Consider the following 24,562-nt stretch of genomic DNA (forward strand, 5'->3'; position numbering starts at 1 on the left):
AACCTCTAAATATTATTTCAACTGGGAAATAAAACATGTCTTGGAAAGCTTTCTGAACTTAATAAAAATGGATTTTCTTTTGTGTCATTAACAGCATCACAGATAACAGGGGAATCTTGACATCTTTCATCTCAGGAAACTGATCAAGTTTTTATTAAAAATATATTATTTAAAAATCCTTTGGGAACAAACAACATGTCCTTTCTCCCCTTCGAAATTACTTGAAACCAAACTTGTGGCTTTATATTTTCCCCCCTAAAGTAATACCGTACAATCACTCAATCAGTTATGAAAGCAGGTTTTCTCTGTCTGACTTTGTCCAGTTGGTTTTGTTTGTCTCCAAAATGCAGGGCTGTTGCCTTTGGATATGGAAATGTGCCTATTGCTCAATAAACACAGCACCTTTGCCTTATACTTACTGCTTTATTTCTAAGCTAAGACAATAATGCTTCAAGTATGTGCTTCTGAACAGTAATCCTAAAATGGCCAAATGCGCAGGAAACAGGAGGACAGGAGCAACAGTGAGGGGGTGTCATGCTGAATGTGTGTCACAGCAACGCCAATTTAACTGACAGTGGAATGAGCCTGCGTTACTCAGAAGTTAAAATGAACCCGTGGCTGTGGGCACCTGTATGGTGAAGGGCACAAGAACCGGGGAAACTCCGTGCCTCTGCTCAGAGGGTTCAGAACTCAGTTATCATCTACTTAGGATCTGGTGTAATTCGGCAACCACTGTCATATGTCTGGTAGCCAAGTGAACCATTTTATACTAAAACAATGATTTTCGTAGTAGTAATAACTTCCTCAAATTCACTGTTTTCTGTTCTTTAATAAAAAGGTTTGCTCTGGCTGGTGTGGCTCAGTGGATCGAGTACCCGCCTGTGAACCAAATCAGGGCATGGGTCTGGGTTGTGGGCCAGGTCCCCAGTATGGGGCCTGCAAGAGGCAACCACACATTGATGTTTCTCTCCCTTTCTTTCTCCATTCCTTCCCCTCTGTCTAAAAATAAATAAATAAAAATCTAAAGGAAAAAAAAGCCTACAACAGAAAACTTTTTCCATCTACTAAGTTGGCCAAAACCCCAGTCCAATTACGTTCCACTGGCAAGCCTATAGGAAAACTGGCACTCACATGTTGCTGATGGGAATGGAATGATCTCAACAGAGGGCCCTTGGTGGTGCCCTCACTTAACAAGGCACACCCTCTGCCCCAACAGTCCCATTCCTGGAAACTTATGCTCTTCTTACATCTGAGTGAAAAAACCTATATGAAAGGTTATTCACTGCTATTTACTGTTGCAAAATATTAGAAACAATCTAGATTATCTATCAAATGGGAATATTTAAATCAATTATGATACATTCATACCATAGATGCTCTGCAGTATAAGAGGTCTGTCCAGAAGTATCCAGCCATGTACTATGAAAAATAGAGACATTTACTAAGGAAGATACAAGAAACAAGAAACATTGTACATAGGACAATGAGTCCCCTTCAAAGTAGGCACCTTGGGACCTCACACAGTTCTCCCGATCGCCATCAGCTACCCCATTGTATTTTCCTGAATTTCATCGATGGTCTGATATCTCTTCCCTTTCAAAGGTGATTTTAGTTTTGGGAAAAGCCAGAAGTCACAGGGTGCCAAATCTGGGCTGTGGGAGAACTGAGTCACCTGGGTGATTTGATGTTTTGCCAAAAAACTCTGTACAAGACGTGATGATGCATGAGCGGGCATGTTGTCATGATGAAGCTGCCAATCACCAGTTTCCCATAGCTGTGGCCATTTTCGTTGCATTGCATCTCTCAACGAATGAAGAACATTGAGGTAGTACTCCTTACTAATTGTTTGGCCTAGAGGGGCACACTTATGATGGACCATACCTTCCCAATCAAAAACACAGTTAACATGATCTTGATCTTGCTGCAATTTTGCCGCACCTTCTGCAGACACAGAGAACCAGGTGACTTCCACTGTGATGACTGGGCCTTTGTTTCCAGATCATAGGCGCAGACCCACCATTCATCTCCAGATATAATAACCTTCTTGAGGAAGTCTGGTTCACGGGCAGTGGTTTGAATCAAGTCATTAGCAACTGCAGGACAATGTTCCTTCTGCTCTGACAGAAGCAGCTGTGAAATGAATTTTGCCCCGACACATTTCATGACAAGATCCTGAGTCAAGATCTTGGACACAGTAGTTTTTGGTATCCCCAGATGGGCTTCTAGTTCTTGCACTGTCAGTCTGAGCTCTGTTGAATGCAGCTTGTACATGTTCAACATTCTCAGGTGTTCTGCTTGTTTCAGGCCTTCCAGAACATGGATCACTTTCAACAGATTCTTGACCACCTTTGAAGTATTTGTGCCACACTTTTTATTTGCACCGCATTCACTGCATTGTCTCTGGAAGCTTTCTGAATCATCCAAATAGTTTCTTGCAGAGGAATGTTCAAGCTTAATGCAAAATTGGATGCAGATTCATCACTGTACTTGCTCAGTCATTTTGAATACAATGGCCACACAATACACATGCTCATTCAACAGTGTCTACCCCCCCAACCTGACTGGTCCAGTGAATGCGTCATTGTTCACTCATGCGCATTCCAGTCCACTCTCCTTTGCTGCCAGGTTACATAGATGTTACACAAACTGCTCTTGTTCTATTAACAATGACTGAACTTTTTCCAGACAGACATCGTTTAGGTGTGGCACAATACGTGGTCTTCCCCCCTCACAAGACTGAGGGCTGGCCAGACAGACCCCTGGGACAGAAGGAAGGTCTATTGTTTTGGAAATGGATTGTAACTTCCTCCTCGTCACCTTTTGGGAGTGGCTTCCTGTCCTGTGACTACTTCTTGACCTTTACACAATGAGGTACAGTAGTTTAGCATAGGACACGTGCCTCCTTTGTCCGGGACACCTTAAAACAAGTCTCAGACACAATGGGGCACAGTCTCTCTCGCACCAACCCGCTGCCGTCTGGGTGCATTCCCGCGTAATGTGAGTAATAACTGGCGGGTCCACATCTGCTGGTCCTCCGGGTGGTTTTCCCCAGAACATCACTAACACTTGAGCAGCTCCCCAGTTTGGAGCTCCTGCATTACAACAGGGCACTCTATATTTTGATAGGGAATGTAGAGAACACCATCCATTATATAGGGGTAGGCAAAAATAGAATTACAGTTGTTCATATGTAAAATAATACAATAATACAATAAACTGTTTTACATACTCACAACTGCAAACCTACCTCCGCCCCACTCTGTGTATCAGCAAGTGAAGCAGAGCTACAGACGTCAGTTAGATACACAGGCACGTGTGTGCCAGAGGAGATGAGAAAATGTTGTGTTTGCACACACAGTCATAAGCCATTTCTGAAAAGTGCTGTGTGGGGAGAATTGATGTGTAGAAGGCCAGGCAAGGGACTTTCCACTCTACACCTTTTATATTCTTAAATTTTGAATCACAGTAATATTTTATCTAGTGTTAAAAAAAATAAAAATGTAAAGCTAGAACTCCCTTTGAGGAACAATTAACAAAATTATGATACATCCTCTAAGTTAAATACCAGGCTGCTGCTAAGGAGGATGAGGAAAACACATTTGAGCCTTCTGGGGAAAGGCCCCGGATGCCCTGTTACATGCGATGAAGCAGGCCCCAGAACCGTCTGCAGAAGCACCAGCCCATGGAAGCAAACACACAGAATGCCCGGAGAAGCGTGCTTTCTGCCTCCCAGCCACGCATCGTGTGGAACCCTTTTCCTGACCCTCACACCACGGTATCGAGCCTGACGGCGAGACCCCTTTCCTCTGGATCGCTCTCTTTTCTGGGTTTTAGAACATGACTACACGGAAGTTCCTTCAAGGAAAGGGGATGAAGAAAAAGATTCTCTCCCACTTCAATGTGACTTCCAATGTTTTCGTCAGAAAGTTTTGTCAAAACATTAGCTAAACTAACCACTAGTTTCTACTTACTCTCTTATTTATTGCATATTTCCTATGTGCCAGGTACCATGTTCATAAATTTACATATATTTCTTCATTTAATCCCGTAACAAGACTCAGACAGATGCTATGTTTAGTCCCTTTTTACAGATGTGGAAAACTAATGGCCAGAAAGTTTAAGTACTCCAGACCTCACCGCTCTTTCCTCCAGGATCCTGAGGCTTTAAAAAAATATCTAGATAATTACTCCCCATATGGCCTTCCCTGCCCCCGCCCCCCCATGGCTCACATACTTATTAGCCCTGGAAGAAGCCTATCGGAGGAGTCAGACAGGACTATTTCCCAAAGCCCGTCACATCTGTATGAAAGTCATGGCATTAGTTTCTTTTCAGATCCCTAGGTAGTGTGATACAGAGCCCTTCCGTATCACTGTTCTTGGGTTCGAGGGGCATGGTGAAGACGCAGGACTGGGAAGTGGAACAAACACTGGTTAGTTGCCTACTGTGTACATGATCTGTGGTTGATATGTATGATCTCATTTACTTCTCAAACATTCTGCAACTCCAAGCATGAGCAAGTGCACAGGTTCACACGGGTATTGAGGGGCTGAAAATTGTGACTTACACTTAAAGCCCCAAAGCGAAGCCCTCAACATGAGGCTGCTCTCCACAGACGGGGCCTGGGGCTGTGGGTAATGACAGGCACGGCTCTGTCAAGGCTGGCTCTGCTACAGGCTTTCCCTCAGACCGTTATGTGACCCAGGGATTTTCTCTGCAATTGTAACTTCTAATAGTTCTGTGGCATTGCTGATGATCAGTACAGCTCAACAGAATAAATGGGGAGGAGGGAAGGGGAGATATTCACAAAGGAGAGAATATAAAAGGCCAAGAAACACAGGAATGAAAGTGCTCTGCCTCTTTAAAATGCAAAACTAAAGCAATTAGACACCAGTCTTTCACTATTAAATTGCTGCTTTCTACATCTAATATCTACTACTGGTGGGGGAGGGTCCTCTCTCCAGAGCTACTGGGAATATAAACTATTGCAATAAGATTACATTACACTAGGTTATTGTTTATTATATTAATGAATGAGAAACAACCCAAGGTCCCAAAGACAGTTGTGGGCGAAAAGAGGGTTCTACAGAAAGTAACCTCTCGGGGTGATAGAATCATAAATTCGTATCTAGGCTGGTCACGGTCGGTAGTCACACCCTGGGCTCACGACTTCCTTAGCAAAAGGTTTACCTTTGCCTTAAGCAAGCCCTGTCCATTGCTTCTGTGCATCTAGGTTAACACACATTTGAAATGCTTCTTTGCAGAGCCTTCCAAAGCTCACCTTAAAAGAACACCATTTGTTTCATCTCTTGAAAGAAATACATCAAAATATAAGAATGTTGTTTTTCTGGCCGACAGGATTTTAAATTATTTGGATGTTTCCCTCATTCTAGCATTCTGTTTTCTAAATTCTGCAGTAAATGTATTTCTTTTGTAAATGAAGTTATACCAATAATAAGATAATGAAAGGAAAGATATACATGTGAATATTAAAAAGATATAGTGAAAGAACACATCAATCTTCTTGCTATTTCCACTTCACTGTGACAACACACATGTACCATGAAGCGAGGGAGAAATATGGGTGCTTTAAAACATGTAAAATTAAAGGAGGCCACAGAAACCACTGGGTAACTACTACTATCATAGAACCTCCCATAGCCTGCCTTTCTCCTAGACTACTTTATCAAATCCCAACAGGAAATTAGCTATTCCTCCAACAGATTATGCTTCCATTATAAGAAACCTATCTGAAATATCTTTCCTCTAATCATTAAAGGTCAGGAGCCTGCCTACCTAGCTTCGGTAAACACAGGTTAGGAGTGAATGGGTAATTTACAGGTAAGAGGTTCAGCAGGTATCTACACTTAGAAGAAGAGGAAGTCTTACTGAGGCTAGGAATGCAAAAGACACAGGCAGAAGTGACAATCAGGGGTTGTAAAGGAGTGAGGCTGGGAGCCAGGGAGACCATCTAGAGGCTGTCATAACGATCTAGACAAGAAATGACCCAAAGAAAGCAGTGGCAGCAGGGAGGGTGCTGAGAGTGGGCCTCACAGGGTGGGGAAGGCGGGGAGCTTGGGCAACCACTTCTGTTGTGTTCCTGTCATGTCTGATACAGTTCGGAGCACAAAGCAAGCACTGGATACAAGCAGAATGAATAAGATGTCTTTGAAGGCCCTTTCCAGGACCAAGAGTCTGTGACCGTAGCTAAGGGATTATCAGCTGCAATGTGGATCAACATTGTAAACCTGCTCTGGGAAGTGACTGCAGCAGCTCTATCATTTTTGATCATTCGTACCAAGTGTCCCGTTATATGGGTATTTTGTATTACCTCCATTCGCATTTCAGTTAAAGCTATCAAAACTCACCCTGGCTGCTGTGGCTCAGTGGTTGAGTGCCGGCCTACAAATCAAAGGGTCAGCAGTTTGATTACTACTCAAGGCACATGTCTGGGTTGCGGGCCAGGTCCCCAGTAGGGGGAGTGCGAGAGGCAACCACACATTGATCTTCCTCTCTTTCTCCCTCCCTTCCCCTCTCTAAAAATAAATAAAATCTTTTAAAAATATTTTTTAAAAACTATCAAAACTCTATTCAAACTAAAAGTAAGCTTCAATATAAGCAACGATGCGTAACCTCAAAACCAGTGCAGAAAAATTACTTTTTAAGGTTAAAAACTCTAGAAAGAAGAGGCGAGGAAAGGAACCTCTTATTATGCATAAAAATCTTCATTTGCATCCCATCTTTTCAATGTTTTTATTTGAAAACGTACATCAGCATATTTCTTTTCTAAAAATTTTTTTCTTGACTTAAACATTTTAAAAGAAGTGCTGTTCACCTTGGCTGTTTGGTTCTGACTATCAAGAGCATCCCCGGCCCTAAGTCATGACCACTGTGCAGTAGATTCAAGCTCTCATCTCACAGAAAGGAGGGAATTAAACCAGTTCTCTGGACAGGCTCCAGGACACATGCTCATCCTCAGACCCTGCTCAGAATCGCACACTGTTGACCCCAAGATCTAATTATGCTTACAGAGAGAGAACATTTTCCAAGAAAACTATTATCATCCACCTGAGACTTTTGATTTTAAGATCTAATAACTCTGAATACTCTATTTATGAATGTACAAGAAGGAACTCCTCAGAACCTGGTATTAAATTAGTTATAAGAACAAGGATGTGTTCTAGGGCTCTCCTTGCTTGGTTTTGAAAACAGGGCCATTTGCACCCAAAAAAACCGTGTGCCTTTTTTTCACTGCTGAGGATGAGCACGTTCAAATGTTCCATCACTGAGTCAGGGGCCTAGAGAAATCAAGAGTACCATTATATAGTTTCTTTACCCACCTCCCCCTATGTCTGCCACGGTAACTTCTCTTACAACGTGCAAAGGGAAGGGAAAGAAGGAAAGGAAAGGAAAGGGGTAGAAAGAAGAGGAAGAACAGGGAGAGGAAAATAAAGGGAAGAGGAAAGAGAAGAGCATCTGCCTCCCTGGCTGCATTCTTACAAGGACACATCTCTGAGCTGCTCACCTCCCACCTGAGAGTGTACCCACCAGGCCACTGTCCCTGAGGTCTCAGGTCTCTTCCAGGTGGGCAGCTCCCTCTTCTTTTTAAAACTCTTGGCCACCCCTCCTCTATCCCGGCTCCTTCCAAACCTCTCTCTCTCTCCTGAGTTAGCATGTTTATATATATATATGCATGCATGTATGTATGTACATGCATGTATTTTTTAAAAGATATCATCCATTTATTTTTAGAGAGGGGAAGGAAAGGAGAAAGAAAGGGAGAGAAACATCAGTATGTGGTTGCCTCTCACGTGCTCCCCACTGGGGAAGTGGCCCGCAACCCAGGCATGTGTCCCAACTGGGAATTGAATCATTGACCCTTTGGTTTGCAGGCCGGCACTCAATTCACTGAGCTACACCAGCCAGGGATATCTATCTATCTATCTATGTATCTAAATAGATAGATAGATAGATAGATAGATAGATAGATATACATATCTATAGATATCTATATCTATATTATATATCTATAGGTATATATAGATATATCTATAAATATATATTATAGATATCTATATCTATAGATATATAGATATAGATATTTTTGAAGATTTATTTATATTTTTAGAGAGAGGGGAAGGGAAGGAGAAAGGGTAAAAAAAAATCAGTGTGTGGTTGCTCTCATGTGCCCCCCACCGGGGAACCTGGCTTGCAATCCAGCCATGTACTCTGACTGGGAATCGAACCAATGACCCTTTGGTTCACAGGCCAGCACTCAATCCACTAAGCCACACCAGCCAGGGTCATTTTCTTCATACATTTTCTTATGTCTGGGCCAGGCCTCTTTTTCTGGCTGTGATTACTTTCTTTTCTTTATAGACTTTCTCACAATCCAGCACTATCTTTTATTAACTACTTAACATTTAACTTTCCTTCTTTTACCTACAATTCAAAAGACAGGGGGCAGTATCTCTACTGATGACAATACAATCCCCCAAACATTAATAGTGACCAAGGAAAGCCCTACATTTCTCTGGCTTGCTGCATTATAGAACTAGTCTGCTCTGGCATTAAATTTAATGTGTAAATTTACAGGAAGAGGAAAATTCATTTGCAGTAACTACAGAAGGTGAAAGGTAAGGGACCCAACTGTGTCTTCTGATCAATTCCATAGCCATTCAATTCAAATATATTCTTTGGCTTTTAAGTGCTTTATTTTACTTTTCAAATTTCCTAATATGAGCACGCATCACTTTTGTAATCAGAGAAAGTGGTTTTTTGTAAATCTAATATATAAGATTTTTCAAAAAGTTCCTCTGCAAGAACTAAAAAAAAGAAAATGTTTTCAGCTATTTCATATGCTTATTTGGTTGTAATTACAGTGACCATACAATTTATCACCCAAACCAGGACCCTTGTGAGCATACAGGGGAACTGTATGGACAAATGTACTGGAACATCAGGCATAAATCAGGACTGCCTCAGAAACTCAAGCGTTATCATGCCTGCATACGTCTGCTTTACAAACCTCTTTCTAATGGATATATTAGAAAATTATTTTCTGTGCTAGAAGATGCCAATGTAAATAGTGTTCGCATTTGATTTCAGCTGGTCCTTCTCAGCAATAAAGCAGGAAATCTGCTTCCTGGCTGAGAAGACAACAGGGAAGGCTCCTCCTTAGGGGCAAAAGAATCAGTGCTTTCCTGACTAAATGGACAAAAAGGTTCTGCACGAAAGAGCAGAACCTTTAATTTTATATTCTATCAATTCTTTACTTCCCCACACCAACTTAAAAACAAACCAAATAAGCACTCTGTGTTTTGTCTCTGCCTTTCTTATTTCCATCATCAGATGCCACCATACACCCAGGTACCCAATCCCAAGCCCATCTTGACTTCTGTTGTACCTCATCATCCACATGCAACCCAACACCAAATCAGGTCAATCTACTCCTTCACCACCTCTCAAAGCTACCCTGTGCTTCATTGCCTGTTTTTCCTACTAGATACCCCCAAAGACACCAGTTTCTTGACCCAGCAGGTCTGCCAAACCCTTGACCCACATGCACTTTCACAGTCTGGAGACCCAGATCCTACACATCAGCTTCAATTCCCTCCTTACTGCACCTAGGGCCCAGGCAGCATCACTACAATCACTCTTGCCCAAACCCCAACCGTGGTCCTCCAGCAGTCACCTGGCAAAAAGACCTAGCCCTGGCTAAATCCAGCAGTCCATCCTTATTCCTCACCCAGCTTGCTCTCACTATGTCTTCATCACTGGCTGCCTGGATGAAGCTTCCTTGGTTCCCCTCCTACCTCAGCAACCACTCCCTACACGTCCCCTTTGCTACCCAGCCCAGCCTCCACACCTCATCGGTACAGCACAGGCAAGTCAAAACTCAGGCATGAAACACTACTGTTCACTTTTCAAAGATGATCTAATTTAAACTGGAACAACTGACTTGCCTCTTCCTCTAGAAAACCTGTGTCGACCTTAAGCCTTCAATATGACAGAAAATCTAGGTTCAAAATTCACTGTACATGAACAAAGAAAACATTAATGTCAGTTATAAAGTCAGTAGAACATCTCTCTGTGAATTAATAGGGTAAAAATCAAAATGTGAATGTGAGTCAGGTCAACCAATGCACTTAAAGATGCCATGCTCACATTTTTCTTTTCTTCCGCAGTAACACCCAGTGAGGCAAATTCCAGGGCCATGTTTTAAGGAATCCTAGAACAGCATCTTTGTAATTAACCTCATTTCCAACATTAAACAAAAACACTTGGAGGTAAGCTCTCTCTAACGAGGGGTTTTCTTTTTTAAACCTACACTTTAGGTAACCTTATCCATCAAGTCATAACCCTACATCTGGAAGAAGGTTAGCACTGAATATAATGAATATGTGTCATCAGCCTTATCTGACTAATATCACTTGTCCGGGTAAAACTACCTCTGTCTTGGATGCTGCTGCCATAATGCAAAGCATGGACATTTGGGTTCCAAACCATAAGTCATTCATTCAATCTCCCAGCTTGGAATACAAGTCTGAAGTTGGGTTACAAGCTATTTCAAAAGAACATATTTTGGAGATAAAATTAAGCCTTCAACATCCTCCAGTGTAGAGGAAGCACTGGGCCAGCTTTACAGCATTCACAGCAATGCACACTTCCTTCCTGAAGTTAATCCCATCAGGTGATTCCAGGCAGAGAGGAGGGCCAAAACCAGACAGCCACAGGGCTCCCACAGACGGGCGAAAAGCATTCGGTTTTCAAGTGCCTTAATCGGCACTGAAAACATGAGTATTAAAGCTAATCCTATGTTGGCACAATTATAAAGGACACACGGACAATAACAAGGGCGGGTGGAAACAGGGGAGGGAGGTGGGGAGGGCTGGGGTAGTAGAGAGGGGTGGGGGGAAAGGGCAGAAAATGTACTTGAACAACAATAAAAAAATTGATAAATAAACAAATAAATAAATAAAGCCAATCCTATGTAGATGCAATACAGAAACTACTTTAGCGTGACACAAGAAGAAAGGAAGACTGGGAATGCTGTTACCGGAAGGGTGAAAAAAGCAGGGTGCTTTGCTTCGTCTTCATATTTGCCTTCGGTTGAACTCCCAGCCTCCATGGATTTGGACGTAGTGTTCTTACCAATACCCATCATTAAGAGAAAATTAGTTGTTTGGTTGTTGGATTGGAGTGGCTGGAAGTGAAGGCTTGTTCAAGCAGGGAGCCCAGGATCAGAGTTGGCTTTTCCAGCACCTGGAGCACCTGATTCTCAGGCAGAGATGAGCCCCACGAGCACCATCTCTTAGCACCTAGGAAAAGAGAACGCAGCCAAATCATCTCAAGCATGCAAACAACACAGGACCCATGGTCACCACCGCGTTTTCTGCACGGAAAACTCAGAGCACAAGTTATACCCCAATGCCAAAATCATGCTGCTTAATTACTTTTTGAGTCCCTACCCCTCTGCACTTACAGTCACTCAGTGATTCCGAATATCCCCTGAGAGGAGGACCGTATCTCGTCAAAAATATCAGAATACCAGGGATTAAAAAAATAAGTATTTTTGACATGTATTATTCTCTATATCTTATAGCCCAGTACTACCCAATAAAACTCTGCAGTGATAGAAATATTCCACACCTGCCTTGTCTAACCTAATTGTCACAGGTTACCAAGCATTTGAGATGTGGCTAGTGTAAGAAAGAAAGTGAACTTTTAATTGTGTCTAATTTTAATTTCAATTTCAATAGCCACCTGTGGCTAATGGCAACCACACTACACAGTGCAGTCATAGCAAATTTACTGTGTATGACTCGCTGGATATTAAGATGGTAAATTCCCTATTGGTGCCCAATTAAAGGCAGGGGAAGGCACTCAAAGCACTAAAAAGAGAAAACCAATCTAGGGTTGAGTGGCTGCACAGAATTCCAGGTAGGTGGCCACTCTAATTCCTTTAAAAGGATTAGAATGCCACACAAAAAAGTCAAGACATTCATAAAATAACAACATAAACATAAAAAAAGGAATCCAAATGCACGCCCCCCCCACACACCCCTGCCTCTGCCCCATAAAAAAGGGAGGTAAAATAGTGAGGGTTTAGAAGGTAAGGGAGGGGGAGGAAGGAGACCAACACTGTTAGATCCAAGATGGACCTGATAGGTTCAGAGAGCCTCGGAGAGCCTGGTATCATGTAACAAGGAAAAGTGCAATGCTTCAAGCTAAGAGAAAACCCAAACAAAAGTCAAAACCAGGAAATTACTGAAATCTATACCTCCAAGTTTTGGTGAAGGAGAAAATTAAAACCTCAATTTTAAACTACAAAAGCATGACTGGGGTAATAAAAGAGATCCACCCAATGATTAACAAGCATTTGGAGAATTTGGCTTCAAAAATAAAAGGCACAAAAGATGCCTGCAAGGGTTGGCACTGTACAGTAAAACGTGCCTAGGTGTGCCTACATTTTTATGGGGGATAAAACAGCACAGCAGGTGGGGGTGAGAAAGGACAGAGAACACTCATTAGCACTCTGTTTAGAATGATGTCAGTTCTTGGAACCAGTTAATTTCCCACTGAGAATGAATAAACCTGGCCAAGCTGTCCAGCAAATGTAAAGACACGCCTACAGGAAGGTTAAAAATAGAGAAGTAGGAACCCTCCTCATGTTCAAGGAGTTCTGCTAAGGACACTTTTCATTCGACAAATACTTTGGATAAACCAGGAAAGTTTGAAGTATAAACAAATAAGAGAAAGAATTACACCAAATTCGGGAGTTCAATAGTTAGAGCGTAAAAAGAAAAAATAAAATAGTTGCCAGAACAGTGAGTTCTGCCTCAACGCAATAGAGGAGCTGGGTGCACTCATCTATTTTTTTTGAGGTGGCTCTTTTGCTTTAATGTCCATGCACATTTTACATTCTTGATCATATCATATCCATGTCTGTTTAAAGCAGTGGCTCTCAGCCAGGAGTGATTCTCCCTCCAGGGGACATTTAGCAATGTCTGGAGACATTCTGGTCAGCACAACTGGGGGGTGAGTGACTGGCATCTACCAGGTAGTGGCCAGGGGTGCTGCTAAACATCCTACAGTGCACAGAACAGATCCCGCAATGAAGAATTATCTGGCCCCAAAATATCAGCAGCACTAAGACTGAGAGTCACTGGTTTAAGGATATTTCCTTCCTGGTCATTCCTGTAATGGGTGCTTCTTGGAAGGTGCTGCCACAGAGAACCTCTTAGCCTCAGCACTCAGAGCTCCAGGAAGGATTTCAAGTCAGAGTTATACATATATCGTTTCTTTGAAACCTTTGGTGCTCAAGATCCAGCCATCTCAAGGTCCCAACATCATAACCTCAGTTTCCACACAATTGTTCTTAGTCCTCAATTCACTGCTTCTGGTGCTGCCTGTTGAAGCAGTAGGAGCCAGAGGCACGATCACTCTAGTTGGGTCTGGTGCTCTGCAGTACAGGCATCTGTGCTTGTTTAGGGAACGTGCACAAAAGAGAAATGCGTAGGTGTGACTTTGAAGGGGCTCCTGAAACATTTGCCCCAGAAACATTTGTGCTGTTCAGGTTAAAAACTGAGCTTTGGTGTCTGAAAGTTCCCAAGGAACAGCAAATAGGATAATTTTATATTCTTAGTTGTTTCCCTAAAAATGGGAATAAACTGATGTACATGCATGTTAAATGGAAAAAATGGGTTTTTTTCCACAACAGATAATGCATTGAAAATGCAGTCTATAATTTATATTTGCTAGTTAGAAAGAGGGTCAAAGAAGTTGGCTGAAATTTGTGTAAGTAATATTTCACAGTATCAAAATTCGCAAAGCACATGAAATTGGAAGGAGGAAACTGTTGCCCAGAATCCCTGGAGGTCACCGCTGCTCAGCTGTAAGCACTGCCTTCTGCATCGCTGAAGAGTCCTTTCTCCGTATTTTTATTAGATTTTTGTCTTGTTATTGCCCAAGTTAATACTGTTCTTAGTATTACATCAAATACAGCCAGTGAAAACTTAAAACTGTATCTCTTTGGGGAGGGAGGTGGTTAAAAAGTATATTCAAAGTACCTAATACTGAAATGGAGAAAAGATTTAATGTAAAAAATAAATACTTTATATTGACATTAAATGGAGAGGAGATTTAATGTTTAAAAAAGCCTTTATATTAACTGAGTAACACCACCATGGAGAGAAATACTACATTAAATATAAACCCTTTATTTCCCTCCTCCCTAAAAATGGCATCTCAAATACGCCACGTAGGTCCTCGGCAAAGGGTCACGTCCCCCAGGGGAAACACGTGCCAGTCTACGAAGCAGGCACATGCACATCACCAAGCAGAGCAAAGCCCATAAAGGAATGAGTCTGTGGGACTTACCCTAGTTTCGTGACTTTTCAAACAACTTTCCTATTTCAAGAACAGGGGCAAATGGATCACTGTATTTTTTCCTTATCTTTTCTGCTGCATGTAGGGGATGTGAAGACCCACATTACTATGCAGTTTTCAGTATGCACTGAATAAAAGTGGGGACTTTCTATATTCAAAGGAGAAGTTATAAATATCACTTACAAAACCCTAAAGGCTCTACTTGTAGCCCTAACAGAGATGGTGTATGTTTATTTAGAATTAACCATTTTCCTACATTTTTAATTAAAGTGTTTTACAACAATTAAAAAAAAAAATCTACACCGTGATCTAGACACTGCCACTCAAAACCTCCCCACGTCTGGGGGATAAAAAAAAAATACAGCATGACAATGAACATACGTAAAAAGATCTGCCTGAAGCAGCCCCGACAGACCTTTACCTTCATAGCCAGGAGCCTATGTTTTCCAAAAGACATGTCAGGCAGAAAGGACGGGGCAACACTGCTGGATTTTCACGAGGCCGCATTCCATGCAAGTCACAGTCAGACACCAGCAAGCTCTCTGAGCCGTCCAGCCCCATGGCCTTTCACACGCCAGCAGAGCTCTCCCACCTGCACTTACCCATGTTCACGCCAAGGGAATGAGGACTACTTAACATAGAACACACTCTCCCAGATTCATTTTACCCTGTTTGTTTCAGACGTGGACGTCCCTCCCCACTGTCCCCATCACCAAGCACAAAGGGCAACAAGTTCCACCCTGACAAGACCACTTTCCACCAAGTACAGTTTTCTCTACCAGACATTTAACCCTCACAAGCTTCACTGGGGGGACCTACCCACTCGCTTTGCTCATCTCTTCCTCAGCAGCACCCATACAGCGCCCTGAAAACCCAAATGAGCACAAGAGAGGTGGAGACCCAAGAAAATGCAGGCAGGATGTTCTGAGAAGGACTCGGGGCAGAGGGCTGCAAAGCCTAGGAAAGACAGACACCCTTGTTGGGTATGACAGATGGAAGGAAGAAGAGGAGGAAGGAGAGAAGACAGTGAACGGTGAACGAATCTAGAAGTCCCAAAATGACAGAGCATTCCACAGCTAAGTACTCAGGAACAACCTCAATGGCAGACAACTTCGAGGGCAGAAACCACCCACTAACTAGAGATCAGAGTGTTTCATTCGGGCTGAACTTTTGTGTGAGGAAATGCCAAGGCTCAGAGACAAGTACAGCAAAAGATACAGAAGGAGGGGAGTGGAGTTTAGGGTATGTGCTAGAATTTGTGTTAAAACAAAAGGCAAGATGCCCCAGAGAGTCTGACACAGGGGGCAAGTCACTTACAATCCCCCATCACCCTCTTCTCACTCTTTGGGAAAGAAAAATAAGCAAGGTCACTGCTATCTTGGCCCTCACCTTAAGGCAAATGGGAAAGGAAGGGCTGAGGGATGAAAGGTCAGGTTCACCAATAATGAAAATGATGAGGACATGAGAGTACAACAGTTTTCCAGCTAAGCACCTACGTGAGCCAAGCACATCTCTTCACTGTCATTATGCAATGGAATGATTTCTCCCTAGTAAGCACAGTGTTGCTTGATTTGCACACTAACTGCAAAAGTGGAAACTGAGCTTCAGAGAAGTTAAGTAACTTACCAAAGGATGCACAGCTGTAAGTAGTGAAAGATTGACACTTTAATCAGTATTCCTGTCCTAACAATGTTTATATAAACAATACATAAAATCATGCTCAATTTACAGCCAACCTCCCTAGAAGAATACAGCCCAGGCCAGCGGGCCTGTGAGCACTGTCTCTGCCTGACCGGCTGTGCGGTTAGTTCCTGCCCTGCAAGAGATTCTTCAGGGAGGTCGGAGAGGCCAGCACTGCTAAAGCCCTCCCTCCGCAGACGGAGAGCTCCCAAATCTGTGCAGTCCGGTCATTCCACAGCACAAGCCATCATCTCATCAGCAGCATGACAGCCTCTTGGCATTTTCTTGTTCCACCTTAGTGGACCTACCACTTGTCCATAATGCTGCCAGCACAACCATGCTATAAAAACTAGCATGCCCTTTGATGGTGTCCTAGTTAGCCTGGGAATAGACACCCAAATTCCTAAGAAGGGTCACTGTGTGAGCTTGGCCCCACTGGGCTGTCATTTCTGTCTTCCAGGTTCTGAAGGTACTAGGTCCTCTTCTAGCCCTCAGGGTCTTGCACATGCAGTCCTTCCCAAATAAGCACCCTTTCCCTTGGGGTAACTCCCATCAGTGCTTCTCTGTTCACACCCCATCACGGTGTCTGGGAACCACACAGCAAGTCAGTGTCTGCCGGCCCGGCCAGACAGCTGCAGAACAAGGGGTGGGGGGTGTGTGTGTTGTGTTATAGCCACAGACTACATACCCCCCAGCTCCCAATGCCGAACTTGACACCTGTATTAAAGGCTCCCCAAAATTTGTGGAATGAATAAAGGATGCTTAAAAAATAAAGGTACCTGGTATACTGTAACAGTCACTCTTGCTGAATACTCTTACTAGACTGGGAAAGAAATTAACAGCCGACCTCAACCATATCTGCAACACAACAGACACGTTAATGTCAGGAATGAGGCAGGTGCCAACACTGCTGCTACCAGTCAACTGACAGATGAGAGAAGGGTTTGAAAGGAAAGACCGAATTATAACCATCCAAGAATTAGGAAAATCTGAGAGAACCTCTAGGTAATTGGCTAGGTAGAAAACAGATGAGCAAGCCTCCTTCAGTGCGGAGAGAAACCCTTCCCAGACGCCAGCAATAAGCATCTAGGTCAGAAGCTACAAACTGCCCCCTCGCCTGGTTTTGTACTGCCCCCAGCTAAGACCGCCTTTCACGTGTTTGAGGGTTTATAAACAACAAGGAAGAACAAACGACAGGGGCCATTTGGTCCACAAAATCTAAGATATTTACAGAAAAGGTAAAAAGATGAAGGAATTCTATTTAAAATGACAACAGCTAAGTGCATAATACAATTAACAAAAAACATACACGGCCTTTATGAATAAAACTATAAACTATTACTAGGAGCATAAAAGAGATTTTTATATCAGAGAAACAGACTATATTCATCAATAAGAAACCTATAAATGTATACATTTTCCCATAAACACAATGTATATAAGCTTAATAAAAGCCAATTCATATCCCAAAAGAGGAGGAAAAAGGCTTTCTAAAATTTCTGTGGAACAATAAGCAAGAGTAGCCACAAATATCTGAAAAAAACCCCAGAGCTATCAGATAGGGACACTCTCATAAAACTGTATTAAACAGAAAAGTTCAATATAGGCACAAAAATAAAAAGATCAGAAAACCCACAAACCAATGAATATATGATATGGGAGGTACTCCATTCAAATCCTAAGACAAAGTATTGATTTTTCAACACAATATGCCACGACAACCAGCTCACTATTTTAAAAATGATACGGCCACTAAATGACTATATAATGTTAGGCTGGGGGACTCCTTTCTTAGCATAGCATTAAAGATGAAAAAGACCAGGAGCTAATACATTTTGTAGTATAAAACATTTTTAGCCCTGGCTCATGTGGCTCAGTGGATTGAGTGTCTTCCTGTGAACCGAAAGGTCACCTGTGTGATTCCCAGTTGGCGCACCTGCCCGGGTTAGGCGCCAGGCGCCCCGTTAGGGGACTGCAAGAGGCAACCAGGCGATGTCTCTGCCACACAGATGTTTCTCTCCCTCTCTTTCTCCCTCCGCTCTCTCTAAAAATAAATAAATAAAATCTTTTTTAAAATTTTAGATTTCTCTATGAAGAAAAATAACACAAAATTTAAAGACATTATACATAGATAGTGCTTAATATCTTTACTATTTTAAGAGCTCTTACAAATCAATAAACAGAAAACAAAAATCCTTAATATAAAAATGGGTAAAATTTACAAGCTTCTAATCTTCTATCTCCCTGCCAAGTACAAATGACAATATAAATGTTTGTTCCTTGTTTTAAATCAAAGTACACTGAAATGAAGAATCTTTTTGTTTTTTAATACCTTGGTTATTTTTAATACCTTGATTTGTAAGGTGGTAGAGAAACAGACATGCTCCTAATGAAAAATAAATTTGCTAATGAGAAGGCAATCTGGTTATATGTATCAAAAAGTTATAAAAACTCATATTCACTCCTAATATCCGTCCTGAAGAAATGCTACTTCTAGGTATTCTAAGGTAACAATTAGGACACACAGAGATTTAGCTATAAAATTATACGTGTTGCCCTGGCCAGTGTGGCTCAGTTGGAGCATTGTCCCATAGACAGAGAGGTTGCTGGTTCAATTCCTGGTCAGGGCACATACCCAGGTTGCAGATTTGAGCCCCAGTGGGGACACACACAAAAAGGCAACCAATCGATGTTTCTCTCTTGCATCGATGTTCCCGCCCCCCGCTGTTTCTCTCTCTCTCAAAATCAATGAAAAAAATATCCTTAGGTGAGGATTAAAAAAATTATGCATATTAACATTATTTTTTTTTCATTATTTCGAGAATTTATAAAAATATAAAAATTGAACACATAAATAAAACAAGTGTCTTCTTATTACCCATAACTAATTGTTCATATATATCATAGTTGGGTTTTTTCCTATTTTATTATTTTTATATTTTATTGTTGTTCAGCATGTTAACATTATTAATAAGACCAAAAACTAGAAAAACATCTAAGATCCAACACTAAGAAAGTGACTGGTAAAATTGTGTGGTATGTTTCCACAAAGGAACACCATGTAGTCATTAAAAAGATGCCACAGAAATAACTATTGACATGAAAAGGCATTCATCCTATGTTATAGGAAACAGGTTAAAAATAATATGTACAAAATTTATTAAGTGAAATAAGCCAGTCATAGCAGGATAAATATTATATGAAGTATCTAAAATAGTCCAACTCACAGAAGCAGAGAACAGGATGGCGGTTGCCAAGGGCGGGGATGGAGGAGGAAATGGGGAGTTGCTACTCAACGGGTATAAAGTTTACTGTGCAAGACGAGTAAGTTGTAGGGGTCTGCTGTGCAATATTGTACCTACAGTTAACTATACGGTACTGCACATTCAAAAATTTGTTAAGAAGGTAGATCTAAGGCTAAATGTTATTACCATAATAATAATAAAAATATCAATTTTTGAAATGAGGCAATGAATGAAAAGGATTAAAAGTAATTTTTTTGTAGATGTTATTTATTTTTTTAGACAGAGGGGAAGGGAGGAAGAAAGAGAGGGAGAGAAACATCGCTGTGAGAGATAAACATCGATAGATTGCGTCTCATACATGCCCTGTATGGGGGCCGAACCTACAACCCAGGCCTGTGCTCTGACTGGGAATTAAACCAGCAACACTTCCCGTTGCAGAAGGACGCCCAGCCAACTGAGCCACACCAGTCAGGGCCGAATTAAAGGTAATTTATACAATAAATAAAACAGTACATATAGAACTGACCCCCTTCGTACATAGGAGTGTGTGCATGTGCGCAGACACTAATCCCAAAATATTAACCAAAATGGTGATTGGTGGGACAGCACAGGACTTATTTTCTTCTTTTTACTCCTCTGTATGTTCTAAACTATTACTTAACAATGAAAGATATGCCCACTTTCTTCCTCAAGAGCCTAATGACGCACACATCAGCACCCCAGTTCTTCCCCACCTTTCAGAAACAAAAACAGGAGTGGTTTGGTTCCCCCTAACTACACGTGCGGTTCAGTTGTTTCTGTTCGAGGTCAGGACACCGCTCTAGAGTTACAGGGAAGTGTGGAATAAAGTCCTCATGGCTAAAGTTGTAAAATAACTTCCGTTATTGAAAAAGAATGGAGAAAAGTCAAGGTTCTGCAAATTGAATGCAGCAGGTTGCGAGGGGGACTGGCAGTAAAGGAGGTGTCCAACAACCAAGGCTGCCCTGCCCTAAGGAAGTGGCCTTCAACTTTGCTTCCACGTTGAAACCACCTAAGAACTTTAAAAATACCACTGCTGGGGTCCCCACCCAGACTGCCTGACAGAATAGGTCTCTGTAGCTCAGTATGTTTGCAAGCTCTCTGGCAGCTATGGTTAAAAATCACTACCTTAGAGCAAGGAGGAAATCACTGAAGTCTTCAAAAAAAAGCCAACCTCCAAATAAATGTAAGCCTGACGGAGTGAAAAACAGCAATTTGGGATATTCTGCTATAAGTAGAATATTCAGATCTTTAACACACGTTCAATTTCCTGAACTAAACCACTAGCTCTCCAACCACCAATAATCAGACACAAATGCAGAATAACAGCTTTTAATTAGCACTTATTTCATCAGCTATTCAGCCAGTGATCATTTCTCTGGCACTTAATTTTTTCTGTCTGACCATTTGTCCCCTGTCCAGAAATGTGTCAACTCCCTCCTGTGGCTGGCCATGGCTACCTGACTTGGAAGTATGATGGGCCTATTTAAAGAAAAATTAAGGGCTGAGCTGCTCCTGAAATTAAATGCCAAGACCTTCTGTGTTTCTTGGAAATGTAACCAAATCCTAAGAAAACGTGCCCTCCCATCATGAGCACCTAGTATTTCCTAGTCCAAAGCACTCAACAGCTGAATGAATGAATCACTAAGAGTCCTCCCAAAGGGTAGAGTCCCGCAGAGTACAATTCATCTTTATATCCCAGTTCTCAGCATAGATAGTAAATGCTAATGAGACACACATTTACCCTACATAGATGGCATTAAGTGAAACTATAGAAAACATTAATGCAAATTTTGCAAGAAGAATAAAAAAGAAAAGACTAGAGAGTATAAGAATCAGCAGTTCATGTGCGTAAGGCTCACTTGGGAAGCTTATTCAAAATGTGGGTGTCTTCTACACAAATACTTGTAGTCAAATGTTCAAAGTTATCTTTAAATAATAGCCCATCACTCAAAACATCCAAAGGTTCATCAACGAGTGAATGGACACACAAACCATGCTGGGTCCACACGAAAAACACCCAACAATGAAAAAGAAGCAACTAGTGATGTAGGTAACAACATGGAGGAATCACACAGATGTTATGTTGAAAGAAGCCAGTCACAAGGCCTGGTTCCTTAAGCCACAGGTGTGAAGCAGGGTAGTGGTGACCTTGCCCAGGAATGGAGGGAGGGAGGGTGGGTCTCCAAAGCCAGAGAAAGAATCTTTAGAGTGACAGAAGTGTGCTGTATCATGGTTGTGATTCTGATGGCTCCATTTGTACGTATACCCATTTACTGTATGTAAAAATATACCTCAATAAAATCAATTTTTGAAGGGAAAAACAAGAATTTAAAAAACATCCTCTCCCCCACAGTCTGATTCCATGGGCCTGCACTGTAACCCAGGAACCTGCTTAGCTACCAAATGCACAAATGTTCCGATGCTGGTGGTCCTCAGGTCACCTGCACCTTTGGATGGGTACCCTGGGGTAGGATACAGCTATTGTATTTTCTCCGCTTGCATGAACCTAATGAGACAGATACGAGTATGACTAAGAAGGAAGACTTTGGGATAAAGAAACCGAAAACCTCTGCTTGCCAAGTGGCACTTTGGTCTTTACCAAGACACAAACAAGAGCTTTCAGACTGGCCAGGTTCAATGATAAAGCACATTTTAAAAGCCAATTTGTGGCTCACTGCTTAAATCCCATCATTAGGGGATTATAGTTGAACTGCAGCTGCTCCATTAAATGCTGTTCAACGCTAACAGTTGACCTAACGCTTTTAACCCATGCCAAAAAGACTACTGGAACAAATACCACCAATTTGTGTATGACGTACTTCCTTTAAATGTATGTGCTTAAATGACTGCCTAATGTTGGGTTGGCCAAAAAGTTCATTTAGTTTTGTCTGTACAATGGCTGTAGTAGTGCTTAGTTGTCTTTAAGTTCATTTGAAACAATTTTGTTAGATTGTACTGTGACAGCTGTAATATCAGCATACATTTTAAAAAAACATCAAAATAGGTAAATTTTTATGCAACCATTTTAATATTGAAGATGGAAGATACGCAACATTTTTGGCGTATTATGCTTTATTATTTCAAGAAAGGTAAAAATGCAACTGAAACACACAAAAAAAGATTTGTGCGGTGTATGGAGAAGGTGCTATGACTGACTGAATTTGTCGTAAGTGGTTTGCGAAGTTTCTTGGTACAACTGACATTTAGGCCAAATAATTCTTTGCTGTGGGGCTGTCTTATGCATTGGAAGATGTTTAGCAGCACCCCTGGCCTCTACCCACTAGAAGCCAATAGCAAGAGCCAGCCGACATACTCAAAATACCCAAACCAATGAAGTTATTGGTGAAAATGAAAAATGTGTCTTTTATTTTACATAAAAACCATTTGGACGTTTTGGCCAACCCAGTACATTGGGCCCCATTTTAGGGAGTTTACACTTCTGATGCTGATCCTGGCTCTATCATTACTCCATTTAAGCAGCAATGAATGAACTTGTAAGGCATGGTTATTGTTCGATCTTGTGATGGTGGTTATGCTTACAGGGTGTAACTGAAAAAAAAAACAATCCTCCTATGGCCTTTTCCAAACATTCCCAAGAACTTGTTTTTCAAACTGCAAGTCACTACCCACTAGTGAGCCATAAAATCAACTTAGTGGATCTCAACCAGAATTTTTAAAATGATGAAATTTAACAAAACAAAAAACCTTCAGAGCACATCTAACAGGGGTAACCCAGTTTCAAGGTAAAATGCTCTGTACTACTATGGGTCAGTCAAATAAAGCCTAAAAGTCACTTTAACTAATGTTCTGCCCAATGACAAAAAAGGCATATTCCAAGTACCCAATTTAAATCAGGTTATTTGCTGAGCTTAAAACTAACAAACCCATAAGAATAATTTGCCAAAGTGGCCCTGGCCAGTGTGCTCAGTTGGTTGGAGTGTCATCCCATAGACCATCAGGTCACAGGTTCAATTCCTGCCCAGGGCACATATCCAACTTGTGGGTTCGATCCTGAAACTGTTATTATATTATTATTATTATTATTATTATTATTATTATTATTATTATTATTATTTGACAAAGTAGAAAAGGTAATTGACGCTAATAACAAAATAAATATCCCCCCTCCATAACAATGGAACGAGCACCCAGAATCATGGACCCACAGTGGCTTTCTTTAAAGTCTATCAAGTCCTGCCCTGTGGAGACAGAAAGGCTGATTTACCCTTGGACAAAAGCCAAGGGCAAGTGGCAAACACAGCAATCATTTTGAGAGCACGAAAGCTGCTCCTATTCCCTCAGGACCAGCAGAACGAGGCTCTAAAGATGAGCAACCAGATAAGGCATGAGAGGTCATGACTAAAGGTCATGCTGGAAGAAGCCAAGGGAAGTCCCCATTTACTGTCAGGGAATAGAAAGAAAGATGATTTCTCCTCTTCCCCATTTCCAAATGACCCTTGATATTTGATGCCCCCCCCTTTCCAGTACAAGGAATGCCCAGGGTGCTAAAGTAACTTCCAAGGGGTGGCTCTGCCCTGCTAACCTGGGGCTCCCCTCTGTATTGCCCCGGCTCCATCCTCCCATCAAGACAGCTAGCTGATGGCTCCTTGGTCACCTCCAGCTACTGTTGCCACTGCTGCCCATGTGCTGGGACAATCATTTCAAATAATCGTTCATTCCATGCCTCAAGTTCATTGTACTATCAGCCCTCTCCCTGAATTATTCTTCACATCACACCGTTGCTCTTTGGCATGTTCTCATCCTTTCCTCTGCCCCAAGTGCCAATGCCAAATTTCCTTCTGTCACCTAAAGAGAGAGGTCTAGCTCCATCTTTCCCTTATTTCCTAAGTACCTAATACATCTGCTCAGTTCTGCTGGACTTTGGCACATTTAACTTACTTCTTCAACCACCTGCCTTCTTCCTACTGTCTGGAAGAAATTCCATTTGCAAATCTGTTCTGCAACACCCTTTTTCTCCCCACCCCAACCCCACTGCCCCCTAGTCCAGTCTACCAAGGGTTCCATCTCCTCCTGGCAGACTCTCCGAAGAAGAGGAAAAGGAAGTGCTGAAATCTCACCTCCCCTGCTGGATTACCTGATGGCCAAAGAGTGGGTTTGCCTAAGCTGCCCTGCAACTGCCTGGGCTGCGACACTGTAATTACTCCCCTGACTAACACCAGATGCACAGCGATCAAAGCAATCTTTTCCCTGACCTTCAATAAACTTC

The 24,562-nt window shown here is 41.9% G+C and overlaps 1 protein-coding gene across 4 annotated transcripts in view; it reads right to left on the reverse strand.

Annotated features, from left to right (window-relative positions):
* The window catches only part of SLC23A2 (solute carrier family 23 member 2), a 118,930-nt gene that overhangs the window by 57,581 nt on the left and 36,787 nt on the right, over positions 1–24,562 (reverse strand). For all 4 annotated transcript variants that reach the window (XM_053926103.1, XM_053926102.1, XM_053926104.1 and 1 more), the window contains one exon: positions 11,058–11,319. In XM_053926103.1, coding sequence (XP_053782078.1) covers positions 11,058–11,165 — 108 coding nt within the window. In that variant the 5' untranslated portion in view covers positions 11,166–11,319. The remainder of the gene's footprint in view (positions 1–11,057; positions 11,320–24,562) is intronic.

Source organism: Desmodus rotundus, chromosome 6, assembly GCF_022682495.2.
Source record: "Desmodus rotundus isolate HL8 chromosome 6, HLdesRot8A.1, whole genome shotgun sequence".
Classification (NCBI taxonomy): Eukaryota; Metazoa; Chordata; class Mammalia; order Chiroptera; family Phyllostomidae; genus Desmodus; species Desmodus rotundus.